The sequence below is a fragment of the Haliaeetus albicilla genome, chromosome 26 (genome assembly GCF_947461875.1).
Source record: "Haliaeetus albicilla chromosome 26, bHalAlb1.1, whole genome shotgun sequence".
Classification (NCBI taxonomy): Eukaryota; Metazoa; Chordata; class Aves; order Accipitriformes; family Accipitridae; genus Haliaeetus; species Haliaeetus albicilla.
The window spans coordinates 17296784-17319838 of NC_091508.1; the positions used below are offsets into that span (position 1 = coordinate 17296784).

General features: G+C 43.0%; 1 protein-coding gene across 3 annotated transcripts in view; it reads left to right on the forward strand.

The window, feature by feature from the left end:
* ABL1 (ABL proto-oncogene 1, non-receptor tyrosine kinase) overlaps positions 1–23055 on the forward strand; it is an 89465-nt gene that overhangs the window by 50974 nt on the left and 15436 nt on the right. For 2 of the 3 annotated variants that reach the window (XM_069770672.1, XM_069770673.1), the window contains exons 2-7: positions 7534–7707; positions 8456–8751; positions 15001–15273; positions 19209–19293; positions 19657–19834; positions 22009–22193. In XM_069770672.1, the coding sequence (XP_069626773.1) occupies positions 7534–7707; positions 8456–8751; positions 15001–15273; positions 19209–19293; positions 19657–19834; positions 22009–22193 (1191 nt within the window). Of the gene's footprint in view, positions 1–5440; positions 5545–7533; positions 7708–8455; positions 8752–15000; positions 15274–19208; positions 19294–19656; positions 19835–22008; positions 22194–23055 lie in introns of all 3 variants that reach the window. The other variant, XM_069770675.1, reaches the window with a different exon arrangement.

Below are 23055 nucleotides of genomic sequence, written 5' to 3' on the forward strand. Positions count from 1 at the left end.
GTTAGAACATAGGCAGCACAGGACCCACCATAATCGACTGTGGATCTCTTGGAGAGCAGGGTGAGAAGCTCATCTGGAGGTGGGGGAAATTTTAAAAAAGTAGGATTTTCTGTTTTTACTTTCTAAAGCTGAAGGTCCCCACGTGGTATTCCTAGGCAGCTTTCTTATTAAAGTTATTGTGAGGTTGAAAGTGCTGCTTGAGGACTCTTCAAAAGAGTAGTGGTGACTTGTCCCAAACCGATGTACTCCAAGGGCACAAGTGAAAACCATTTGCTTCCATTACCCTTAAGAAGATAACAAGTTTTTACATATGGATTTGTTAATTTTGATAGAAACCACTTAAGCTTGGCAGGTCATGATAAGGGGGCAGGTTTGTGTCAAGGGTCAGAAACTACGGACTATTGCTCCTGGATCCCGATGAGCAGCGTGTGATAGCTAGTCCATTCCCATGCACGTCCCACAGCCTCGCTGAAGCTTCTGAAAGGATTAAGGAGATGATGGTGATACTGGTAGAGGATTTAACTCTGGTCTTGTTATCTTAGTTGTATGAGAAGCTGTTGAGGATGTGAGGGGAAAGCGGAAAGTTTCTTCACTGTAGTAGACTGTGAAACCTTAAACGTAACTGCTTAAAGGATGAAAGGTCCATTAGTTGCATGGAAAATCAGTTGCAGCCAGGAGGATAGATTAAATTTTACCTAATTCAATTTCTTATTTTGGTTTTCATGTGTTAACAAAACACAACAGTTTTTGTTTTATGAATAGCATGGGACTGTAACAAAATCAGATCTGTTTGTTGTATTTTATAACACACTTCTTGAAAATGCTGTACTGAGGTTGGGTTTGATATAAGGCTGATTTAGAGTCAGGCACATGTGTACATGTCTTTTGACTGAGTAATCAGAAATTTTTTTTTCATGGTGGTCCTCTTCTGAAAGGCTTTTAATGCTCTATTAGTTTGCAGGAACGAGGATTGTTTGTAGAGTTGTCTCTGTCGTGGTGTGGAGGGATGGCAGGTGCTACATCCTATTGCTGTGTGTTTTTCTGTGTACAGGCAGGCTTGCCTGCTCGCTGAAGAAGTTGAGACCTTTTCTTAACCATATCAAAAATAGGTTTAAACTGGTTTTAACGATTACTGAGATTTCATATTGATGTTTGAGCTGGCCATTTTTTGCCCTCGTTTCTATTCCCACTAGTAAATAATATTTTAAAATGTGAGAGATCTGAATTTCTGTCATCTGCTTTCTCCTTTCTGCCTTTGCCAAACGGAATAATTCCTCACCCACTTCACACCAAGAAAGGGTAAAGAGTAGAAGGGAAGAGGCACAGCAAGTACTGCTGCCAATCTGATCTGGAAAACAGAACGTGTCCATGTCCCAAATAGGGGCTGAAATAGTCTTGCTGCCTTTTTGGGCTTGCTCTACCACTGAAAGGCAGAAGCCTTGTATAAAACCTGTCAGTGTTTTCTGTAAAGTTTAAAAACTGTTTTGGGAACACTAGTAAAGTCCTTTGTTTTCTAACTTAAATGATTTCTGTCCTGCCAGCTGTCATGTCAGATTGTCCCGTCCCGTTTCCCCCCCCCCCCCTTTTTTTTTTTTTCGTGTCTTGTTATAGCTAGAGTAGTCAAACCTCGGGAGGAGCAGCAGCCTGTAGCCATTGCCCTGTTCCTGGAGAGTTTCTTTTTATGCATTTGGGCATATATTGAGCCAGACCCAAAACTGCAATGCCAGCGACTCATCCTGCCCCAGTGTTGCTGGGATGAGCAGGTCTTTGGTCAATCTGTTAGGAAGAGCAATTGCATTAAGACGGTGTTGCTGCCTCCCAGGGAAGAGCCTTCTGTTTGTTTCCTCTCTTCCTTGGCTATTTTCTACTCCTCACCTCTTGGCCTCTCATCTGCCATCACTCAGTAGAATTCTTGCTTTTAAATATATTTCTGGCTTTGTGAGGCTTGCTAGTTATGTGCTTGTTCCAGCAGTTCTCGCCTGTCCCATCCTTATTAAAAAATCTGGCTGATAGTGCTTGCTACCTTTTCCCATGGGTTGTGGTGAGGAAAGGCTTGTCATTTCATAGGAAAAGCTGTAACTGTCTTCAGACCTAAAACTGATCATCCACAGACATGTTAGTCCTTCCCTGAGCAGTCTGGGGCTGCTTAGTAAACCAAGGAAATAAAACAGTAGGTCTCGATGATTCTTGCTTGGTGCTTTCCCTCCCCAGAGCTCAGAAATGGGCAAACTCCACTACTTCTGCTTCCTTACTAAGGAAGCAAAACCAAAAATTATGAAGGTGAAGTTTTCAGAAATACACAAGTGTCACTGAAGTTCACTTGGATCTAGTTACTCTCTCCCCTTCCTCTTCCAGAGGTTATAATCTAAAGTCAGGCAGCAGCTTAGTAGCAGATTTGGCAATAAAATCTAAATTTCTGCCATACCCACTATTCTACTCCATACATTTACAACTGTGATTAGCTGGCTGGAGAAAGATTATATTTACCATGTCACTAAGGTGTTATAAGTGGAATAAACTTAGTGAATGAACTGGAGTGGAACCTGCAGGCTAATGGAAGAGTAAACTTTCAAAAAAACCCAACCACAACCAAACAGCCAGACAAACAAAAAACAACAACAAAACCCCCAAGATGATAGAATCATCTCTTGGAGGAGTGGGTGAAGCCACATCATCAGAGGTGCTTAGTGTTAGACAAAATAAAACACTGCAGTTGACTGTGGGGGCCTGTTTCTGCATGGGTGATGCAGCAGGAGCCATGGGTGGCCTTGTTCTCTCGTGCTTGCATTCAGCAGACTTGGTTTTCTGTATTTAGAGTGCTGGAGATTCCTGGTGGCCATGCAAGAAGGGAGCACAGCCTGCCTGCAGGACGAAAGTGCCTCACTGGAGGTGGAAATAGGGTAGCACAGCTGGGGAGACTGGCCCAGCACAGACCCAGGGGGGGTCTGGTTGAGAGAGGCTGGATCTATTTTTGCACTTCTTCATCTCTGTGTAGAAATACGCAATATTTAAAAAGTGATCATTTGTCTTCATGCTGGCTGTAAGAATATGGACTTTCCAAGTATCAGCCAAGAGCAGAAGTGACAGCCTTTGTTGCAGGAGGTTATATGGCCTGTGCTATGGAGTGGGTGACAGGAGAGGCTGAGCATGATCTCACTACAGGGGTGAGTCTGAAATAAAACATGAAACCTTTCTTCTTTTTGGAATGATTTGGTTTACAGATTTTGGTTTTTTATTTGTTTAAAATCCATATTCCATCAGGCATAGGGAATCCGTGAAGGGCCACTAAGGAAATACTGGGACAGAGAGGCAGCTGCTCCATCATATGTGCTCAGAGTTGGGAACATTTGTATTAAATCTGCATAGCTATTTTGCCATTTATCATAATTTCTTACAGGGGAGAAGGAGAGTAGGGGGAATGTAGGGAAAGGAGAAGCTTTAGATCGCCTGTGTTGTACCTCCAAAGAGATTACTAGACGTGTTCTGTGCTCCCTTGCTCTAGAAACCTCGTGGAAAAAATGCCAACACGGTTTGTAAGACCACAGGATGTTTGTTTTGTAGAGAGACAGAGGTCTCTTCCTTCCCTTGGGACTGCCCCACGGTCAGCTGTGGAGGAGCCGAGTGTAATTCTGTGCTTCTGCCTGTTTTCCAGCCCTTCCCTTGAATTACTAAGGAAATTTGCTTGTGTTGGTCTAGACCAGAATTGTTCATATCTGAGAACTTCTTACACAGTCCCCAACAATGATTCATGACTTCATATAAACAGTAATTAGCAGGAGATAGTTACGCTTATGAAGCCTTCTAGTGTGCAAACATAAATATCTCCTGGTAAAAACTTTAATTTAGGGGGGAAATTAAGACATTCTTATGGCTAATGCCCCAAAATAAAAGCTGCTGTTGTCTTATTTCGAAGTCTGCTCTGCTTTAATTAAGAGTCATCATTTAGTTGGTGTTAGTGGAGAACTGAATTACAGCATTGCCTCGGGACTCCTCACAGGAATCCAGGTGTCATCCAGAGCACGGTATGATCAAAGTAATAGATTACAGTCTTACTGGGACGCAGCAGAAGACAAAGTGGATGCGTGGAAGGAATCACAGCGCAGAGATAACAGATTGAATTACGCTCGCTTCCTGCCCCGTCACCATGCCAGGATACCCTCCTGTAGGTGTCGCAGCCGGGCTGATTTATTAGGAGGAATCTGGTCCATTGAAGAGCTCAGCAGTGCTGTAAAATTGTAGTTAAAACCAGCAGTAGGAGGTGAAGAAGCTGTAGTGTGTTGAAAAAGACCCTCAATACGTATGAACAGCAATGTCTAATTCCTGCTCTGAAGGACTGTAATGTCTGGGCACATTTGCTAGAGAACAACTCAGAGGGATAAATACTGCTGACAGCCGGCTCTACGTCGCTCCCAGATGGACATGTCCTGTCTGCTTCTCTCGCTTCATGGTTTTGTGTCCTGAGTCTGCTGACAGCCTCCTTTTGGGGCCCAGACCTTTAAAAGTGTGTTTTGTCATGGTCTATCAAGCTTCTGCTACACTCGGGTCACCACAACTCTGCTCTTTCCTTTACGCTCTTCTCCATGTTGACTCAGGGCCTCATCCTCTCTGCTGCCCGTCAGGCTTCATTCAGTTACCGCCTTTCCCACCCCAGTTCTTAACTTGGGGATCCTACCTTCTGGAAACACCAGCCCTAACCCAACCTGAGAGTTGGGTCTTGCATCTCCCCGTCGTGCTCTCCTGCACGGCACCGTTCACACGCAGCGTGCACCTCTGCTGGGGTGCCAGTGGCTGAGCAGGGGTGTTGGCTTGGAGGATGCAGAGGATACGAGCCCATCGGTGCATAGCATCCTATGTATTCACTGGGGGACTTGTGTGGTTTTCCAGCTTAGAAAATTCTCATACGTTTATTTAACAGCCCTTGCTCTTGCCAGTCCTTGGGTTTGCAGACAGTTATCACTGAGCCAGTGTTTGCAGGAATGTCATCGAGCAAAACCAGCCTTCCTTGACTTTCACACCGCAGCTTGTGGGTGTTTTCGGTGTTTGACACAGTGTTGTCTCATGGTCTGAATTGAAGCGCATACCTTGGCATCCATGCATTATGAGTCAGTCCCAGCGCCGCCACAGCCTGGGCATGAGGGAGGGATTCTTGCGGAGCGCTTGGCTTTCCTCCCACATCCCCATCCATGGCCGTGCATGAGCCATCCTTCGCTGAGCTGCGATTGCACTGGAGTTGGAGGGGAGCCTGCCTTGGATTTCCTGCCTTCCTGTCGAATCAATCCCCCGTGGGGGAGGCATTTTCCTTCCTAACAGCGGTTACGGTCCATCCCACTGTGCAGCATGTACTGTTTTGTACCATACTTGGGGGAGAGCATCACGGCATCGCTCCTCACTGAGGTTGTGTATCTGCTACTTGCAGTTCTCTGCTGTCTGTCTGTTCCAGGTGTTTACTGATGGTGTAACTCCTTGGAGTATCTCCAGTCACTGCAGCGCCCTGTGTTTGATAAGGGAGCTTAATGGGCTTGACAGGATCAAAGCGTTTTCATGGTAAAATGATTATAGCTTAATTTTCTGAAAGTGGATTTTCTGTTTCTTTTCTCATTGTCGCTCTTCACACAAACCCGAGCTATTAAAAAGTATTCTCCTGCAGGAAACGGAAAGTAAGGATGTCGAGGTTCTTTAAAAAACCACCCAACACACCACCACATTTTCTGACTGTGGAATTGTTTAGAAAGCAGAATTATTTGACTTCTCTGACTCACTATAAAAATATATCTCCCTGCAGATATGGTTTGGCTAGGAAAACAGGCCCAACGGTGTATATACGTGCTGTTTTGCTCTCTGCCCGCATATATGATATTACCTTTTCCAAAGAATACAGTAGTACTCATGTTCATAAATAATCACCCAGAGAGCCTTTACCAGTGGTGATCTGACCAACACATCGAGGACACCAGATTGTCTGTGGGTGAATAGTGGCACTTTCAGCACTAAAGCTTAGAAAATAATGGGATTTGTTATTGTTTGTAGGGTTGGGGTTTTGGGTGGGTTGGTTTTTTTTTTTAGCATTTTCCCATTGGGAAACGTATTTTGGACCTATCCCAATCCACACTTGACTTCCATACGTTTTCTGGTGTCAGTCGTATCAGTTTTTCACTAGTTTACTGGTGCAGCTTACACTGGACTTCCAGACCAAACAAGCAATAGCGTTAAAAGCATATTTTGGTGTGATTGCATCTACACAGCAGCCCCTTGCTAGTGAGTATTAAGAGTATGAGGAGAGAACTGTGCTCCCAGGTGACCTGATAATGTAGAAAACACTTGGCCTGGGATTTCTCCCTCCAAAGCTCTGCTGTGTGTGCTTGTGCAGAAGAGGGATTCAGCAGTGAGTGAGGGGAGCCGGCGGAGTCTGATGCTGAGTAATGAAGAGCAATTTCATGGCGCAAGGGGCTGGGTGCGATAGTGCTGTGTTTCCTGTCCCCATAGCTGCGCTGACACGATAGTTTGTGTGCGGTGCTGTGACTTTGTTCAATGAACTCATCCAGATGGAAAATAACCCTTCAAAAAACAAGATTTTCACAACTTAATGTCCTGAGTTTGTGCCAGCACAGTCATTCTCAGGGCTGCCAGCACAGCTGGGGGTGGCACATGAGAGTGGGGGGGGCACAACTACCTGGAGCATCACTGCCCCAAACTCTTGAATCATGGTCCAGAGGGGAGGGTTTGCAGAAGCAACTGCAATAAAATTCCCCAATGTACTTGGACTTGCCTGATAACTACTGAACATTACACGCCTAATGTGCTGCAGTGTACAAAAAACTTTGGCTTAACTGTGAAGCTCAGTTTTTAGGAATCTTTTTCTGGAGGGGTCTCAGGGTTCCTAAAAATGTGGAAAGCCCATTGTGCAAAGAAGTATGCTTGCTGCTGTGCTCTGGTTTCAAGAGTGGCAGGCAGGAGAGAGGGCAACAAAAAAGGCACAGCATTGTACTCAAGAAGAGAAATGATAAAAAATACAGTGAAGAATGGAAGTATGTATCCAATTCTTAAATACCACGCCTTATAAATCTCACCCTGCCTGGCTCTCTGTGCTGCACGTTCTGGCGATTTCATTTATAGGATAATTAAGGGATTTACCTTTTAAAGGTCTTGGGTTTGTTTTCAGATCTAACCATACCAGCAGTTAGGCATGAGCCAAAGGATTTACAAGGAGCAAACAGCCTACGTGAGCAGCATTTACTGGAGGGAGGGAGAGGGGCTTTCCCTCTCCTGTGTGCCATGAGAGGCAGGAGCTGGAGGGGCTCAGGGTAGGCTGGGGGATAGCTCTGCAGCAAGGGTGTCCTGCCTGTGTGGCAGGAGATCTGTATTAAAGAACTGTCCATATCTGTCCTTTGATGCATGAGGAGCACACATGTCAAGAAACAATGCAAATTTCAAAATCAGAGTGCGTGGGTTAACCAGATGGCTTTTATCAGCAAAAATGAACCTGCTTTTTCCTCTCTCTCTCTCCCTCTCCCCCTCTCTCTCTCCCTCCTCCAGAAGCCCTTCAGAGACCGGTAGTGTCAGACTTTGAGCCTCAGGGTCTGAGCGAAGCAGCTCGCTGGAATTCCAAGGAAAACCTTCTGTCCTGTCCTAGTGAAAATGACCCCCATCTCTTTGTTGCACTATATGATTTTGTGGCAAGTGGGGACAACACTCTCAGCATAACTAAAGGTAAGGTAGCTGGGCAGAATGGTACTGGGAGTGTGTGAGAAGGCATAGAAAGAAAAGTCACTGTGGAATAACTAAGTTATACGCTAAACCCTATGGAATTTTTTTTACTGTGGGAATTTTTCTTAAACAAATACAAATATTTCGCAAAGTCATAACCTTTTAAAAGGTTAAAACTGCCTGAAGTTTTTGCATTGGGCAAGAAACTGTTTGCCAAAACTAAGGTCTCCATTAGGAGCAAGAATTTGAACTGAGAAGTTAAACTAAGCTGATTTTAGAGGCTGGCCTCTCTAATTTTTGTAGTTGTCCAAAACATAGTCCCCATATGAAGAAGAACTGTACAGATAGTGTTTTCTTACTCAGTCCTGTTCCTTATGTGTACTTCAAGTCACATCTGCTTACCTTGCTAATTGATACTATTTTTTTAATCATTTATCCACTCCTGTTCTCTCCTAGTCCCATCAAGCCAACTCAGTTCAAATAAAATTTGGTGGATTCATTTTTTAAGTTCAAGCAGTATCAGAGCTGGTGCAGAACTGCACGAGAGCCTAACTCACTCCTGAAGCATGCACATGACTTTATTTGGCTTTGAGGGGTCCACTTAAGCTTAAAGAAACACACATGCTCCCTGCTCATTCAGATACCTGTTCTTATAGGAGATTATTTAATGATCTGTTAGCTGGAAAGAACCTATCTTTGTCCTCAGTTCCCAGGTTTGCTATGCCTAAATATATTTTCTTCTTGCGCTAAGGTGAAAAGCTCCGTGTCCTGGGCTACAATCATAATGGGGAATGGTGCGAGGCTCAAACGAAGAATGGACAAGGCTGGGTGCCCAGCAACTACATCACCCCAGTGAATAGTTTGGAGAAGCATTCCTGGTATCATGGACCAGTGTCCCGTAACGCTGCTGAGTACCTTCTGAGTAGCGGTATCAACGGCAGCTTTCTTGTGCGAGAGAGCGAGAGCAGTCCAGGACAGAGATCTATTTCACTGCGATACGAAGGAAGGGTGTACCACTACAGAATAAACACTGCATCTGACGGAAAGGTAGGCTGCAGGCTATCCGAACCATGAAAGAAAACCTTTCCGGTATACTTTGTCCACTGACTGCACAAGGTCAATTGAGCAATTCTGAACCCTGATCACAATGTTCATCATCTGTAGTTAGAGTAAACTGTGAGATTCCAACACAGCAGTGACAAAACAGTTTTACTCCTTTAGCGAATTTCTGGTGAGGTATAGTACAGCTCAGCAGAGAAACACTTTTAAGGTAGGAAATGCTAGAGTTATATCAGAGCTGAATATAACAGATATTATTAATAAGAGATTCTGAGGATGAATTCTTGTCCCATGTGTTCAAAAGATAATCTCTTTGACTGCCAAATCAGAAAAATCAGTGCCTGTTGCTAATAGTACTGTAAATATTAGGGACAGAATGCTTTTTGAGCTATTCCGCAGTATTTTTAACTACTGTTTTGATTTCTCTACAGTATTTCAGCGTGATCATTGGAGACGGGTAGGCACTTTCACTTTTGTATGGGCCCTATCTCTAGTTTCTTCCTCCCCCCCCCCCCCCCCCCCAGATTGTTGTGTGCTGTAGCAGTGTTGCAATGCTGTGCTTTGTGGATGCCGCAGAGAAATGTTAGCATAAAAGTGTAGTTTTCCACAGATTTTTGTTTTAATTTCATGGAAACATTTCTATTGGCATTGGATTTTGGAAAATCTTGGGTTTTAACTAATCTATTTTAAGCAGTGTCTCTTTAGATCCTGTGCAGAAGTTGAAGTGTGGGTCTGGAGCATGGCTGCTGAGGCTCTTCTTGCCAGCATCTAGTAGATGACAGATTCTATGCCATTAAAGTACTTCAAATGAAAAAAATAAAAAAAATGAAGTATAGTAGTGGCCCACTGTGGCCAATTTTCCTTTGTCCTGCGAGAGCTTTATTCTTCTTACACCAATGTTGACAGCAAAATCTTTAGTATGAAAGCACAGGGAACCAGTACATAGTGTTTCCTATTTATTAGCCTCATCACTCTAAAGCCTTTAATAAGATAAACAGATTTTATTCAGTAATGAAGTACAATCTATTCGCTAAAGCAGACAAAAAGTAATTGAGACAATCCTGACCATGTTATTTAAGGCAACGTATTTCCAAGTTACAATGCTTTGATTATTCCTTTTTCCTCCCATGTAGACACATTCTGTGGTCAAAATCGGCACTGTGAAGTGCTGACGTGCAGCATACTTGAAGGGCTGCATGGCAATCTGGCATATTATTCCTCCTCCTGCCTCTCTAGTTGATATTCCTTCGATTCACATTGATGCTGGCAGATGAGCGATGTTCACATGTGAACACTATGAACTCGAGCCTTCTTCAGTTGGTGTAAATAAGCATGTGTCCATGATGTGATAACACATGTTCTCTATTTTAGCTGTAAAAGGGTTTGACACAGGAAGGCTTTTATCAGAGCAGAGCTGGTTTTTATCCCCAAAACCAGTTCTGCAGCAGCAATAATCCGTTCAGGTTTGTATTAGCCAGGTTAACTGTTGATTTTCCACAAAGTTGCTTGAATGGGTGTTTTTGAGAAAAGGTGCAGGTCAGTACAATTCACTAAAGCAGATCTGCAGCTGGTGGTGGTTGGAAATACAAAATCAAGAAGTGTCAGTGACGGAGAGCTGTGGCTCCTGGGCTTTGGCTGTTTGTGCAGGAGTGAGCGAAGAGGTAGCCACAGTCCTCCCCGTTGCCAGCATCCCTGCAGAAGGGGCGGTGTGCCAGGTCCATGCACCAGGCGCTGCAGTTTGCAGCCTGGTATGTTAAACCACATCGTTTTCAATTTGTGTTAATGAGCTGGGCAGTGAATTGCAACGGCTTAGCAGTAGATGTGCTGCCCATTTTGCTGCTTGGGCTGCTGGGCTGGGGGACGCCGCACTCTTTCGGCATCCTGTTCCCAGCTGTAAAAGCTGAGGAGCTCGGAAGAGAAACAGCTAATATCCCTACTTTTCCCTCTGTGAAATGGAGACTGCTGGAGCAGGTTCCCTGCTCTGAGCTGCTTGCGTCGCGCTCTATTACTTGCTTCGCAGCAGAGCACAGCTCTGCTGAAGGAAAGCTCTTACCTTCACCTCCCTGAGCACCTGGGGCCTTCCCAGCCTGCTGTATCATCAGTCAGCCTGTCCAGGGAATTTAATATCTGCAAGTGCTGCAGCAAGGATGAATGGCTTTGGTGGGATCATGTTCTGTGACCGAGATAACACGCTATCAGGAGAAAGAGGTATTAGAGGAATGTGTGGAACAACTGCTGCTTGGCACAGAGGTGTGCTATGCATCGCACAGCCCTACCCAGGTTTTTCCTGGGGAAAATTGAGGAGTCTAGGAAGATGATCAGAGGTGTGTGTGTCTTAATTTTAGCACCATTCATACTGAATGCATTTGGGTTCAACAACATAAAAAAAAAAAATTCCTCAGGGAATTTTTTCTTTATTTCCCAATTTAATGGATCATATTCTTCTGGACCACCTTTTAATGTTTTGTTGTGGTTTGGGTTTTTTTTGTTTTTAAGGAAGGCATTAAAAGTGACCTTTCTTGATTTGGCTGGCACGGTGCAGCTAGTCATCTGGTAAACCACTTCCGTGGTACAGAGGACTTGGTTCTCCTGACTTGATAGTACTTGAGGCAAAGCCTCCTGTTGAATAACCCAACTGAATAAACAGCATTGTCCAGCCAGTTCTTCAAGTTCTGCTATTCTCAGCATTAAGGACGCAGGACTCAGGTCCTTCTCGAGTGTCTTGGAACCTTCAGTGGCTGAACTGGATGCGGACTCGGTCCTGGAGAAGATCATGGAGCTTCGTGGATTTTTTTGTGTGGATGTTCCGTTTTCTCTGCTGACTGGGGAGGGGGAATCCCATCAGGTTAAGGATGTGTTGGAGGTTAGCATGGGCTGGTTTAACCACCCTTATAAAATAAACTAGCCAGGAAAAAGAGATGTGATCTGGTGGCAGAAGCTGCAGATGTGCGGCTAATTTGTACAAGCAGAGCTGCTTGGACCAGGATTGGTGTTACTATTTGACTGACAATATACAAAAATTGCCCAAATAATGTGTCAACAATGTAGCTGGGAAGCAAACCGTCTGAGTCGCTATATAACCTTGCATGCTGCAGAAATGCTGAGTCTGTTGCCTCTGTATGAGTACAGTTAGCAGCACCAGATGGTTTTCTTGGGGGAAATTATCCAGCAAGCGGCTTGAGTTAAGACTTGGTGAACAGGGTCAGCGGAGAAGGGAGGTTGCAGAAAATAGTCAGAGTGTGTATGTGGCTTGCTGGGCTGCATCAGCAGCATGCCGTTTATCGCTGCTCCTTGCTTCATCTTGTGATACATGCTTCAAATTCCAGATGAAGATTTAAACACAGCATAACTCTGATTGCCAGTAGTGCTGATGGGAAGTAAGGCCTTCAGGAGTCAGTGCTGAGATGTAATCACTGGGAGGTTAGAAAAACTCTGCCTCCAGAATAAGCACATTTAGTGGGTGGATGTGGTTTTTTAATGTAAATGGAAAACTTCATGTGTGTTAAGGCATGGAGTGTTGTCTTGTGGCCTGGACAGGGCAATCCTCTTCTGTTCTCCATCCTGCTACAGGTTTGCTGTGAAACCTTTGGCTATTTATTTAACTTCTTCCTCCATCTGTAACAAGATCATGTAATCTGTCACACAAAATACAGGTATCTCTAATTCCCATGAGATTTTGAGATCCTGAGATATAAGGCATCATAAAAGCATGGGCAGCTTCCTTCTCCATACTTCTCTAATACTTCCCAGTGATCCTTGAATTCAGCATAATTTTCTACATCCATGCTTATATATTTTAGTCCTCAGTGTAACGTGTGAACTGCTTGTACCACTGCTAGTAAGTACAAGAAGTCCTTCCCAAACAGGTATGGCTTGTTTTAAATTGTGGTTGTACTGGCCAATGCTTGGTGGCCCGAGCCAGGCAGCTGTAAAAGCCTCTCTTATGTTGCCACTTTTCTGTTCTCAGAACATCTGTTTTTAAGGTGATGTCACCTCTTTGACCATGAAAGTGGTTTGGTTTGGTTTTAGTCATAGGGTTGAAATGAGATTTGGTCCAGTTACTTTACCAAAAGAATATGACTCATTTTAGTAGACGGTTCAGGACATGCTCCCCAGGAGGATGCCTTTATTTTCTAGAGATAAAGTTTCCATAGGAGGTTTTTATCAGCAACTCTAGCAAAAGAAAAACAAGAGTGAAGGGAAAGTAGATTTCTCCAGCCCAGGGTATAAAACCCTCCACTCTGAATGCCTTTGCACATCCAAAAGTGGATGTGTTGTCACCAGAGTAGTTAATTGTTTGGTTTTAGCTCAAGTGGGCCATTTTAACCAGGGGTTATGATTTCCCAACACTGGAAAGGTAGGTTTCTACAGCATAGTTGCCTTTTTTGGATGACAAATGCTATCCAATGTTCACTTCCCAGAGACCTTACAGGGGCCATCATTCTGTTACAAAGGCCATAGCTTGAAAGTCAACGGCCGCCCTGTACCTTGCAGTAGTCTAACCTGTCTGTGACTGGTGTGCGGGGTCATTCACGTCTGTGTGTGTTTTCCCCTTTCTGGGTTACACTGTGTGCCTGAGCCAAGCATTTTACCTTCTGCAGCTCTTTCAAATAAGTCCATGACATACGTAGATTGGCAGGTTTTGCCAATTCTGACCATGATACTTACTATACATACATAAGCATGCATAAGACTTAAGTAGGGATTTGGGTAAGCAGGATCCTGAGGGAGTGAGGCACTTTTGTCTATCACTCAGACTTCCTTGGATGATATGGCTGCACTTTTCACTCAACTTTTCTTATGTGTAGTGCCTGTGCTCTCATACGCTTTGGAATATTTGGTCTTCTCCAATGCCTCTCGTTCTCATTTTGGGTTTGCATAGTAAACAGATGCCTGCAAAGGAGGAGCATCCGTACGGGAATTGCCAGTCTCCAGTTTGAGGGTGGTTTTGTCCCTCCCTGCAAATTTTTTTTTTTTCTCTTGCAAATGCCTTTCCCTTCTCTGTTGGACATGCTCACTTATTTCTGGAGCTTCACAGGTGCATTTCCTTTTTCCATCCAAAAATTCTGTCCAGGTGGAAGAATCAGAATGTGACCCTAAGTCTGGGATTTTGGATGCCTGGCAGCCTGGTCAACTTCCTGGGCTCCCAAAATCCCAGACAGATGGCCACTGCACATGCACAAACTGTTGAGTGCATATCCAGCAAGTCAAAGCATTTGGAAAGTTTGATCATAGCTATTGGCACATAATGTGCACAGTAGGACCAGTGCATTGCACTCATTTCACAGTGTGTGGACTGGACAGAAATCTGGGTGGCTAACGTGGTGCTGCTCTTCCTGCAAGGCTGTCCCTTGCTAGACCGTGGTCATTTGTGAGAAATGGAGCTCTTCCATCTTCTGTGTGCTGCATCCAGCATAGGCTGTTGCACTTTGATACAAAGATTTCTCCCTCTCCTTCAGGTGTTCTCAGCATCACTGTTTTTAAAATTAAATTTCTAGCTTGTGTCACCTTGCCTAGCAGAAGACTGGGCTTGAGCATGAAAACCAGAAATACAAAGCTCTGGTGGTAGGGAGTTGCTTGTCCGTTATTTTTAGTAGGCTTTTAGGATCTTCTGTATAAATGTTAAAAAGGTAACAAATATGGGTTATCATGCCTCACAGCAGGTTTTCGTTCAGTGGTAATGATTTTACTTCTGTGTTATTGATCGGTACCCATCACAAGAATGGAGCAGACCAGCTGCCTAACTTCATGCAAAATACTATGTAGAAGCTTGGGCCAAAAGCAGGGAAGCCACCGGTTTGCTAGGGACACTTCAAGGAGAATTTAGGCAGGTGAAAATGTCATAATCCAAATAGTAATAATGGAATCAAGACACTGAGGTTGACAACGCCCTACTCTCCAGGAAATGTCCCACAATCTTTACTGACCAGCCTTTTGAAAAAAGACATTTCAAGCAACAGCATGCCAATCTAATGCTATTTGCAGTCATTTCTTCCATAGTTTAAGTGAAGTGTGTGTATTTTCTCCTGAATCCATGCATTTCCCATGTAAGCGTTGATCGTTCTCAGGTCTGAACTTCTGAGAACTAGTTACAGAGCTGGTGGAGCTCATAGTACTGCAGATTGAGTAGAAGTGATGTAACGCTTTGCTTTCACAATTTTATAATGTAGTTTCTACAAACGAATGCTCTGATGTGCATTATGCGAATGAGCTTTTCTCTTTCTCTTTGGTCCCTAGCTGTATGTCTCTTCAGAGAGCCGCTTCAACACCTTAGCAGAGTTGGTCCATCATCATTCAACTGTCGCAGATGGGCTCATCACCACTTTGCACTACCCAGCGCCCAAACGCAATAAGCCCACTATTTATGGCGTGTCTCCAAACTATGACAAATGGGAGATAGAGCGAACTGACATCACGATGAAACACAAGCTTGGTGGAGGGCAGTATGGCGAGGTGTATGAAGGAGTCTGGAAGAAGTACAACCTTACAGTGGCTGTGAAAACCCTAAAGGTAGGACTCAAATCTCTGAGCATTCCCGTTCATCTCCATTCAGCAGAAAGTGAGTTCAGGCTGGCTGCCTGCCCTCAGGCCTCATTAGACAGTTGGGGTTGTTGATGGCACCTCCTTTCTGTGCTGTAGGCCTGGAATAGAGTATTTTTGAAAGAGCTTGATCCTGTTACAGTTTTATGCGATACCTGAAACACTTGTAATTAAACAAAGGAGGACGATAACAGTGCAATTTTTACTTTAGAATGGATGAAACCTTAGAAAAGTAAATAGTGCTGTGAATGTCTCCCATTCAGGGTGTGGCAAAGGTGAGCTGTTCACGGATGAACACACTAACACAAGCTAGTGTATTAAGGAAAAGTATGGATTGTGAGTCAGTCAACATAAAATTCAAAGGCTGTGCTTCAGGGAGGCTTTACATGCTTTGATTTTCTGTCTTATGTGGCGTTGTCTTTCCCAAAAGACAAGCTCCCTGTGTACCTGGAAGTCTTAAGCAATTCTTCACAGCTGCTTCTTATCAAAAGATACGAGAGGAGGAAAAAGTGTATCTAGGCTAAAATACATTAAAATTTGTAAATGGCTTTAATGAGGAACTGGATAATCAGTTCTGTTTCTGGCTCTGCTCCCTGATTTCTGTGTCTTGGTTTCCTTGTCTCTTGAAATGCAAATAATGCTCTGTGAGTTCATAAGGTCATTGCTTAATTCATCTATGTTTATAAAAGTGTCTTGAGATCTTCTGGCACCTTCCACACACATTGCATTTGATTGCTTAATAACAGTTTATGCTAACTTGACACCATGTTCTCTCTCCTCCAATGGGGATGTGGTTTGGTCTTGCAGAAACAAACAGAACAGAGTTTTTTGTTTGTTTCTTTTTGTTTTTTGCAGTGGAAATTTTGAAGTGGAGAGAACTGTGTAGATGCTTCAGTGTCAGGGGATGAACGTTTCCTTGATTTGGGGAAGGGAATTCTTCCTTACTCTCTTGAGCAGCGGCTGCCTCAGTATTTCTGGGTTGCTATGGTTGCAGAAAGTATTTTCATTTTGGCCTTTTTTGTACTCTGGAGATTCCTGTTGCTGCTCCCCAGCGGAGGAGAGTCCAAGTTCTTGCTTGCACAGGGAGCGAGTGACACCTAGTGTTATCCCTGCTCGGATCCAGCGCACTGGGGACCGCAGGGCTTACTCGGGAGCGTTGCAATGCAGGTGGAGCTGGGATGTGACCAGGTTGAACAAAATGCCTGTTTATAGTGAAATGGAAAGACCAGTTCTTTCATGGAACGTTGTTTGCTGTAACATCTCCTTTCCTGCTTCTGATTGCAGTGAGAGGATAACCTGACATCTTTAGCTTTCTCATTTTGCTCCAAACTGCAGTGGTTGCCTTCATTCTCTTCTCTCTAAAACTCGTCAACAAAGGCAAATTGCATGTTATCCCATAAAATCTATTTGTGCATGAGGAGAAACCTTAATACAGACCATGGCTGTTTCAAATATATCAAGTAAATATTTAATGAAACATGACTAAAACTGGTTCATAATGTAGTATGGAGCAGCACGTTCCACTGGGGAATGTAAGAATAACCAAGAAGAATTGAGAGAGACTTCAACCTGCAATTATGCACACTAAACCCATCCTTAAAAGCAAATTTATAATCCACCTTCCTTAAAGCCATCAGTCTACAGCCTGACAGGTGGGATTATAGCTTTCTTCAAAGTTTTGGGAAACATTTTAAAATCACTTTTATATCCCAGTTCTACAGGGGAAAACAAGCCCTCCGCAGCTTCTGTGCAAATGTTCAAATGACTCACTTTATTTTCCTCTGAGAGAATGTTTTTCAAAACTTCATATGGCTTTTCTTGTTCCTTCCCCATCTACTCCAGATATCTCTATAAGAAAGATAAAGGGGAGGGAAAACTAAAAGAGGAAAATAAAATCGTTCCAGCTTCTTTTTGAATAGCAATGCTTATGAACACCCAGTTCAGTTTTCTATCAAGTGTCTAAACGTAGCTCATAGCTGGCACAAAACACTAGATCACGCAAGAAGGCAATGAAAGCAGCACACACTGTTCCTCAGTTGCATTTAATTGGGAAGTGCTAGACAAGTGTTTTGGTGCTTAGATGTTTCCCATTAAAATGTATCATTGAAAGCTCAGTGAGTTGCACAGGACACATCAGTATTTATAAGGGTCTGTTATCATAACACGACACGCTCTGAATTTGTGTTTTTACACCTGATGTTGTTGGAAAGGGGCATGAGGTGGGCACTGGCTGCAGTAACTGGGAGTGGAGCTTTGTGACCTGCGTAGCGTTGGACCAGATGCAGCCTGTTGTGACTGTGGCCAAAACTTGTTCCCCATGAGGGCCGTTTAATGGCTGAACTGTTGTGAGCTGGTCATCTCAGCACATTTCTTACTGCACACCTCAAGCCTGCATCCTTTTGGATTGTCTCTTCTTTTTTTTTTTCATTTCCTTTTTTTTCCTTTCTCTTCCCCCTCCCCACCCGCCCCAAGCAGAGAAGTCTGTGTTTTAAATTAAGCAACGTGCAACCCTGGTGTCCCTTAATGCCATGGCATGGTCCTGTGCTCTGCTCGGAAAGTATTGTATAGCCAGAACTGGTTTTTTTCTTCCATGGTTTTGTACAGTGGAAGGTGGAAGCTGGTTAAGCTTGGTCCTTTGCATGAGATCAGGTTTTCAGAGAGATCATTGTTACAGTAGTTCTCTGTATGTGTCCTTCCTATTAATTTAGATCACTTAGAGGTAAGAGATTTAAAACAGTGGAACAGCTATGCAGAGGAGCAACCTTTCAGAGTTTGTATAGCATGCATAAGATAAATACGTATTTAGGGTAATTTTGCAACCTGGATTGTTAACCCAGTTTCCTTTGCCAAAGAAAACAGTTTAAGGTTCTGCTCACAAGGACCTTTGGACTATTAGTTTTGACATAGTGTGTTCAGCAAATCACAGCTGCCAATCAAGCTAATTGGCAATGAATAGTAAATGATTGAATGAAACTTTTGGAAAAATGTTCTCATTGCTAACTGCAAAGCAGAGAGCTGGCTGGATCTTACAGCGGCAGCCCGCTGTTATCATTCTCACCAGGAGCAGTAAATCCTTTCCAATCCTTCCTTAAAACACTTCGTCCATGTAGCCTGTCAACATTAATCCATCAATGAAAAAAAATATGGATATAGAAAGAAACATTGCTTTAGGAATAGATCTGTATTTTTGCACCACTTTGAAATGACCTTCCGGCCATTTGGGGCATATTTGCTTCAGAAAATATGTCTTTTGAGCAAGATTGTATCCTCCTCGGTTTTGTGTTGTGCCAAGCAACTTTATAGCGTTCAACAAATAGGTAGTGACACGTCTGCCCAGAACGGTTACGTCATGGGTCAGGCTCTAAATGCCAGAAATGAAATCTGTGAAACCTCAGGCTTTCAATTATGGAGTGGTTGCCATCGGTCATGCTTCCCCGTCTGAAAGGGGGGATTTCTTGCTCCTACCCAGTGAAACTGGGGGCCTGCATTTCAGCAGCTTCTGAAGCATTTGATTGTGGCGTATCCTTCCTTTTGTGTTCATTCTTGTTTCGTTTCTTTTCTGCACTTTATTTCATGTTATCTTTTTTTTCTGTTAGGAACAAGCACATTTTTCCTTTTCAACTCCTGAGTGGTCCTGTGAGAGGCCCTTCACAAAAGGGATATGGATTTTCTTGCCCCAAAAAGCTCTGTTAGAATAAGAATGATAAAAATATATATTTTTTAAATTCTACAAAATACCCAGTGTTCCTAACTCCTTGGCATTATGATGTGGCTACAGGGAAGAATTACCTTGAAAGAACTGTGGCTTATGTTGTCAGTTTGCAGTTCTTCTTGTGTCCTCATACAAAAACGTGTTCCTCCTTTGTGTGCGCTGTCCTTGCCAAAGCTTTACCATTGTTCTGCAGGAAGATACCATGGAGGTGGAAGAGTTCTTGAAAGAAGCCGCAGTAATGAAGGAGATCAAGCATCCGAACTTGGTGCAATTATTAGGTAAGTGATAAATACCAAGCAGAGGGATTTGAACTAAACCCTTGTGCAGTGATATGGATGTTAAAGAGCAGATAAGCTGCTTACCATACCAAGGCTTTAAATACAGACACTTATTGTCTGGCAAAATTCACAATTTGTACCACTAATACATGATTTTTAATGATCTCGTCTCCCTAATATTTAAGTTGCCAGAGCCTGAAGCAGGAAATTAAAACCCTCTATTAACCAATTCCAAGCAGAACTCATTCTTTCTGTGAGCCCCATATTTCTACCTTCTAGAGGTATAAATTGCCCTAGAGGACAAAACCTGAAGATTCACTGATATTCTCAAACATTCATTGTAAACTTTATGTTGGTTCCCAGGGGTGTGCACACGGGAACCTCCTTTCTACATCATTACGGAGTTCATGACGTATGGGAATCTGTTGGATTATCTGCGTGAGTGTAACCGGCAGGAGGTGAATGCTGTGGTGCTACTGTACATGGCAACTCAGATCTCCTCAGCCATGGAGTACCTAGAGAAGAAAAACTTCATTCACAGGTAGGAGGGACAGTGAGCACCCCTGAATCTTGAGCACAAAACCCCCCTTGATTTATTTTCTTGCCTTTCAGATTATTGACTTAGATGCGGTTGGTGTCCTATATTTAACACACTAGTGCATTGTATTCTGATACAATACACTAACCTGCCTATAGGATGGTCTCCTAATTGTTTTTCTCTCAGTGTTTTTCTCTTACCTTTGAAGTAGATGCAGGTGAAAGACATAGCAGTACTTTTATATTTTGGGCAAGGGCCTTAAGTGTAAATGCTTCCCAAAGTAACGGGCTCTTGATAGACCAGATAAGCTACTGCTCTTCCTTTATTCTAACAGCCATTAAAAACTGCTGCAGTTAATGTTGCTGGGTGCATGCAGGTGCTCACAGCAAAGCCACCCTCTTAGTGCCTTCTTATCCCATGTTCTTTCTTGTTTGTTTCACTTTTTTTTCCATCCTCTGTAGGGATTGTTTCCCACTATTGTCCAGATTGCATATTCACTTTAATAAGCATCTCCACCATCTTAGAAGTCTCAGAGACTCTGACCTTTAAGTGTGCTGCAATTATGGCTAGAGCTTTGCATTCTTCATCTGTAGAAATGGCCTCCTAGCAATATAATGACACATCCTGCGCGAAGGTTTGAGAGTTGCTGAGCTTTATACAAGATGCGCTCTGTGCCATAGCGTGACCTTTCCTGCCCAATTAACTGGAATATGAAATTAGCACGTTTTTTCACAGAGACAAATATGAAGATCATGTGTAAAGTTCTAGGTGCTCCTCTAAGTCATGCATTGCCTTTGCTGCCTGAAAGGCCTGTTTAAATGCTTCTGTCAGTCAATAAAGTGAACGGTGATGCTGCAAATTAAAATTTCCAGCCTTTGATTTGCTCTGTTGAAAGTATTTCATCCTTTCAGCCTGTAGGAAGTGAACTTTAAAAACTGCTTTGTATGAATCCCATTTGTCTGCTCTCCTGTTCATTTTATTTCCACTTATTTCTGATGACCCATTTATCTAAAATAAATAGTAGCGTTTTTCCTTATCAGCCACCCCCATACCCACCTACCCAATTATTTTAAGAGTGTTGTCACAGTTCACATCCATGGATTCAAATGCTGGGCTGTGACCTCATTTAATGAATCAGGAAGGAGGAGGAATTTGATTATGAAGAGGAGCTTTTATTTAGACACACATTGTAGTAATCAGCATTGATAAGGTATATTCAAAAACACTGTGAAAATTTAATGGGCATCTAGTAAGACGTACTTTTTTTTTTTTTTTTTTTTAATTTATTCTGATTGAGCAGAACAAGCAAAAGAAACAGCAGCATCTGCCTCGTATCTAAAGATCTCACCCGAGCTTTCTGGTAGAATCAATTTTTAGTTCAACGTGACATAATCTGGATAAGTGTTTTTAACAAAACCTAATATTAGGAGAAAGGTAATTCTGTGCTTTACATTTCTATACTCATGAAGCATTTCCAAGGGTGCTAACAGCAAGTACGAGCCAGGGAAGCGGCAAATGCAACATGCACATCTCTCACCTGCCAGGGAAGAGGCAGGTGAAAAGATGTGGAGGAAAACCTTAAATTGCTTGTTGCCCACTCCTTTAAAAATGTAAATACTGATCGCAGAGGCTACAACAGGTTTGAAAAGGCCAAAACATGGTATGAAAAAGTTGTGTTGTAAAATGTGGTACGCTTGGGAGGAAGAAGAGCATAGCTGGGAGCTAAACCTGGTGCTTGAGCTAGGACTGGAAAAGGAGTTCTGGAGAGCGACTGGTGTTGGCTGGGGTGACCGAATTGCTAGAGAGGTGGGCAAGAAGTCAGGCATTGAGACTTTGTGTGTTCAGTGCTCATCCGCAGCTATTGATAACTTGAGCACTGACATTTCTTTAAATTATTTTTATCCTGAGGGTGGCAGCTTTTATTGAAAGTGAGGGGGCTTCTTGAAGCTTTCACTTCAAATTAAAAAAAAAGTTTGGATGACAGTCTTACAAAGCTAGAATGGAAAATAACTTTCCCTCTTACTTGTATGTGTATAACTACATAATTTCTGTGTAATACTCTGATCAAAATAATCATACACAGGCCCAGGTTTCTTCAGGAACAGCAGATTTCCTTGTTATTGCTAGAAGTGAGACGGTAAAGACTACTCATTGCCTATTTTTGTTCTTGTTTTTAGGGACCTTGCTGCCAGAAACTGCCTTGTAGGGGAGAACCACTTGGTGAAGGTGGCAGACTTTGGCCTGAGCAGGCTAATGACAGGTGACACGTACACTGCCCACGCCGGAGCAAAATTCCCTATCAAGTGGACTGCACCAGAAAGCCTGGCCTACAACAAGTTCTCCATTAAGTCTGATGTCTGGGGTAAGAATTTGCAATTACGAATTAATGCAGATTATAGTCTTCTTTTCCAGGGCTGTGAAATGAGGACATTGTGAAACATTTCAGGAGGGAGTGTATTCCGTGGTTTGAGCCATATTGTTCTATGAGCTTGTCAGAGTGCAGGGACTAATCTCTACTAAGTCAGTCTTTGAGTGGAGCACTGAGGATGCCGACCTGACTTTATACATTTGAATCGTTGCCAAATATGAAAATAAAGGTTACTGTAGTGTTTATGGAAATATATGAAATGGGGCTGGAGGACACCAATACTACTGTCTTGATAGAATTCTGGCACAGAACTATGAAGCGATATATTGTTATGTAGCCAGGACCTTTCTAACTATGTCAAGGAGGAAAGTGAGTATCTGGTTCATTGTATGTGAAAAAAAAAATAAAAAATTACATGTGTATCGGATAGCTCCAAGCTCATCTTTCTGCATTTTAAAAGAATAATCTTTGGAATGAGATGAGGAGAAACAGAGAGAAAATTTGATGACAAATGGTTATTGAAGAGCCTTGAAGTGCTGGTGATAAGAGTAGGCTTAGCTAAATGGAGCTACGTTCTATCAAATCTGACTGCAGAAAATCTCATTGTACTTTTTATCAGCCTTTCTTTGGGTTTTATATCTCTGCCATAGCTGTTGGTCAAATTCTCAAAAGTGCACAGAGACGTGAGAGAGAAGTTTGTGGGACATGGTCCCAAAGGCACTTGGAAAATGTTATCCTGAGCATCTTCTACATATAGAACAACAGATAGTGGTGAAGCAGTGATGAAGCTTTCTGGAGTTTTGGGGAAACTGTGCAGAGAAAGGCTTTATTTTGAAGAAACTTTAAGGTAGCTGGC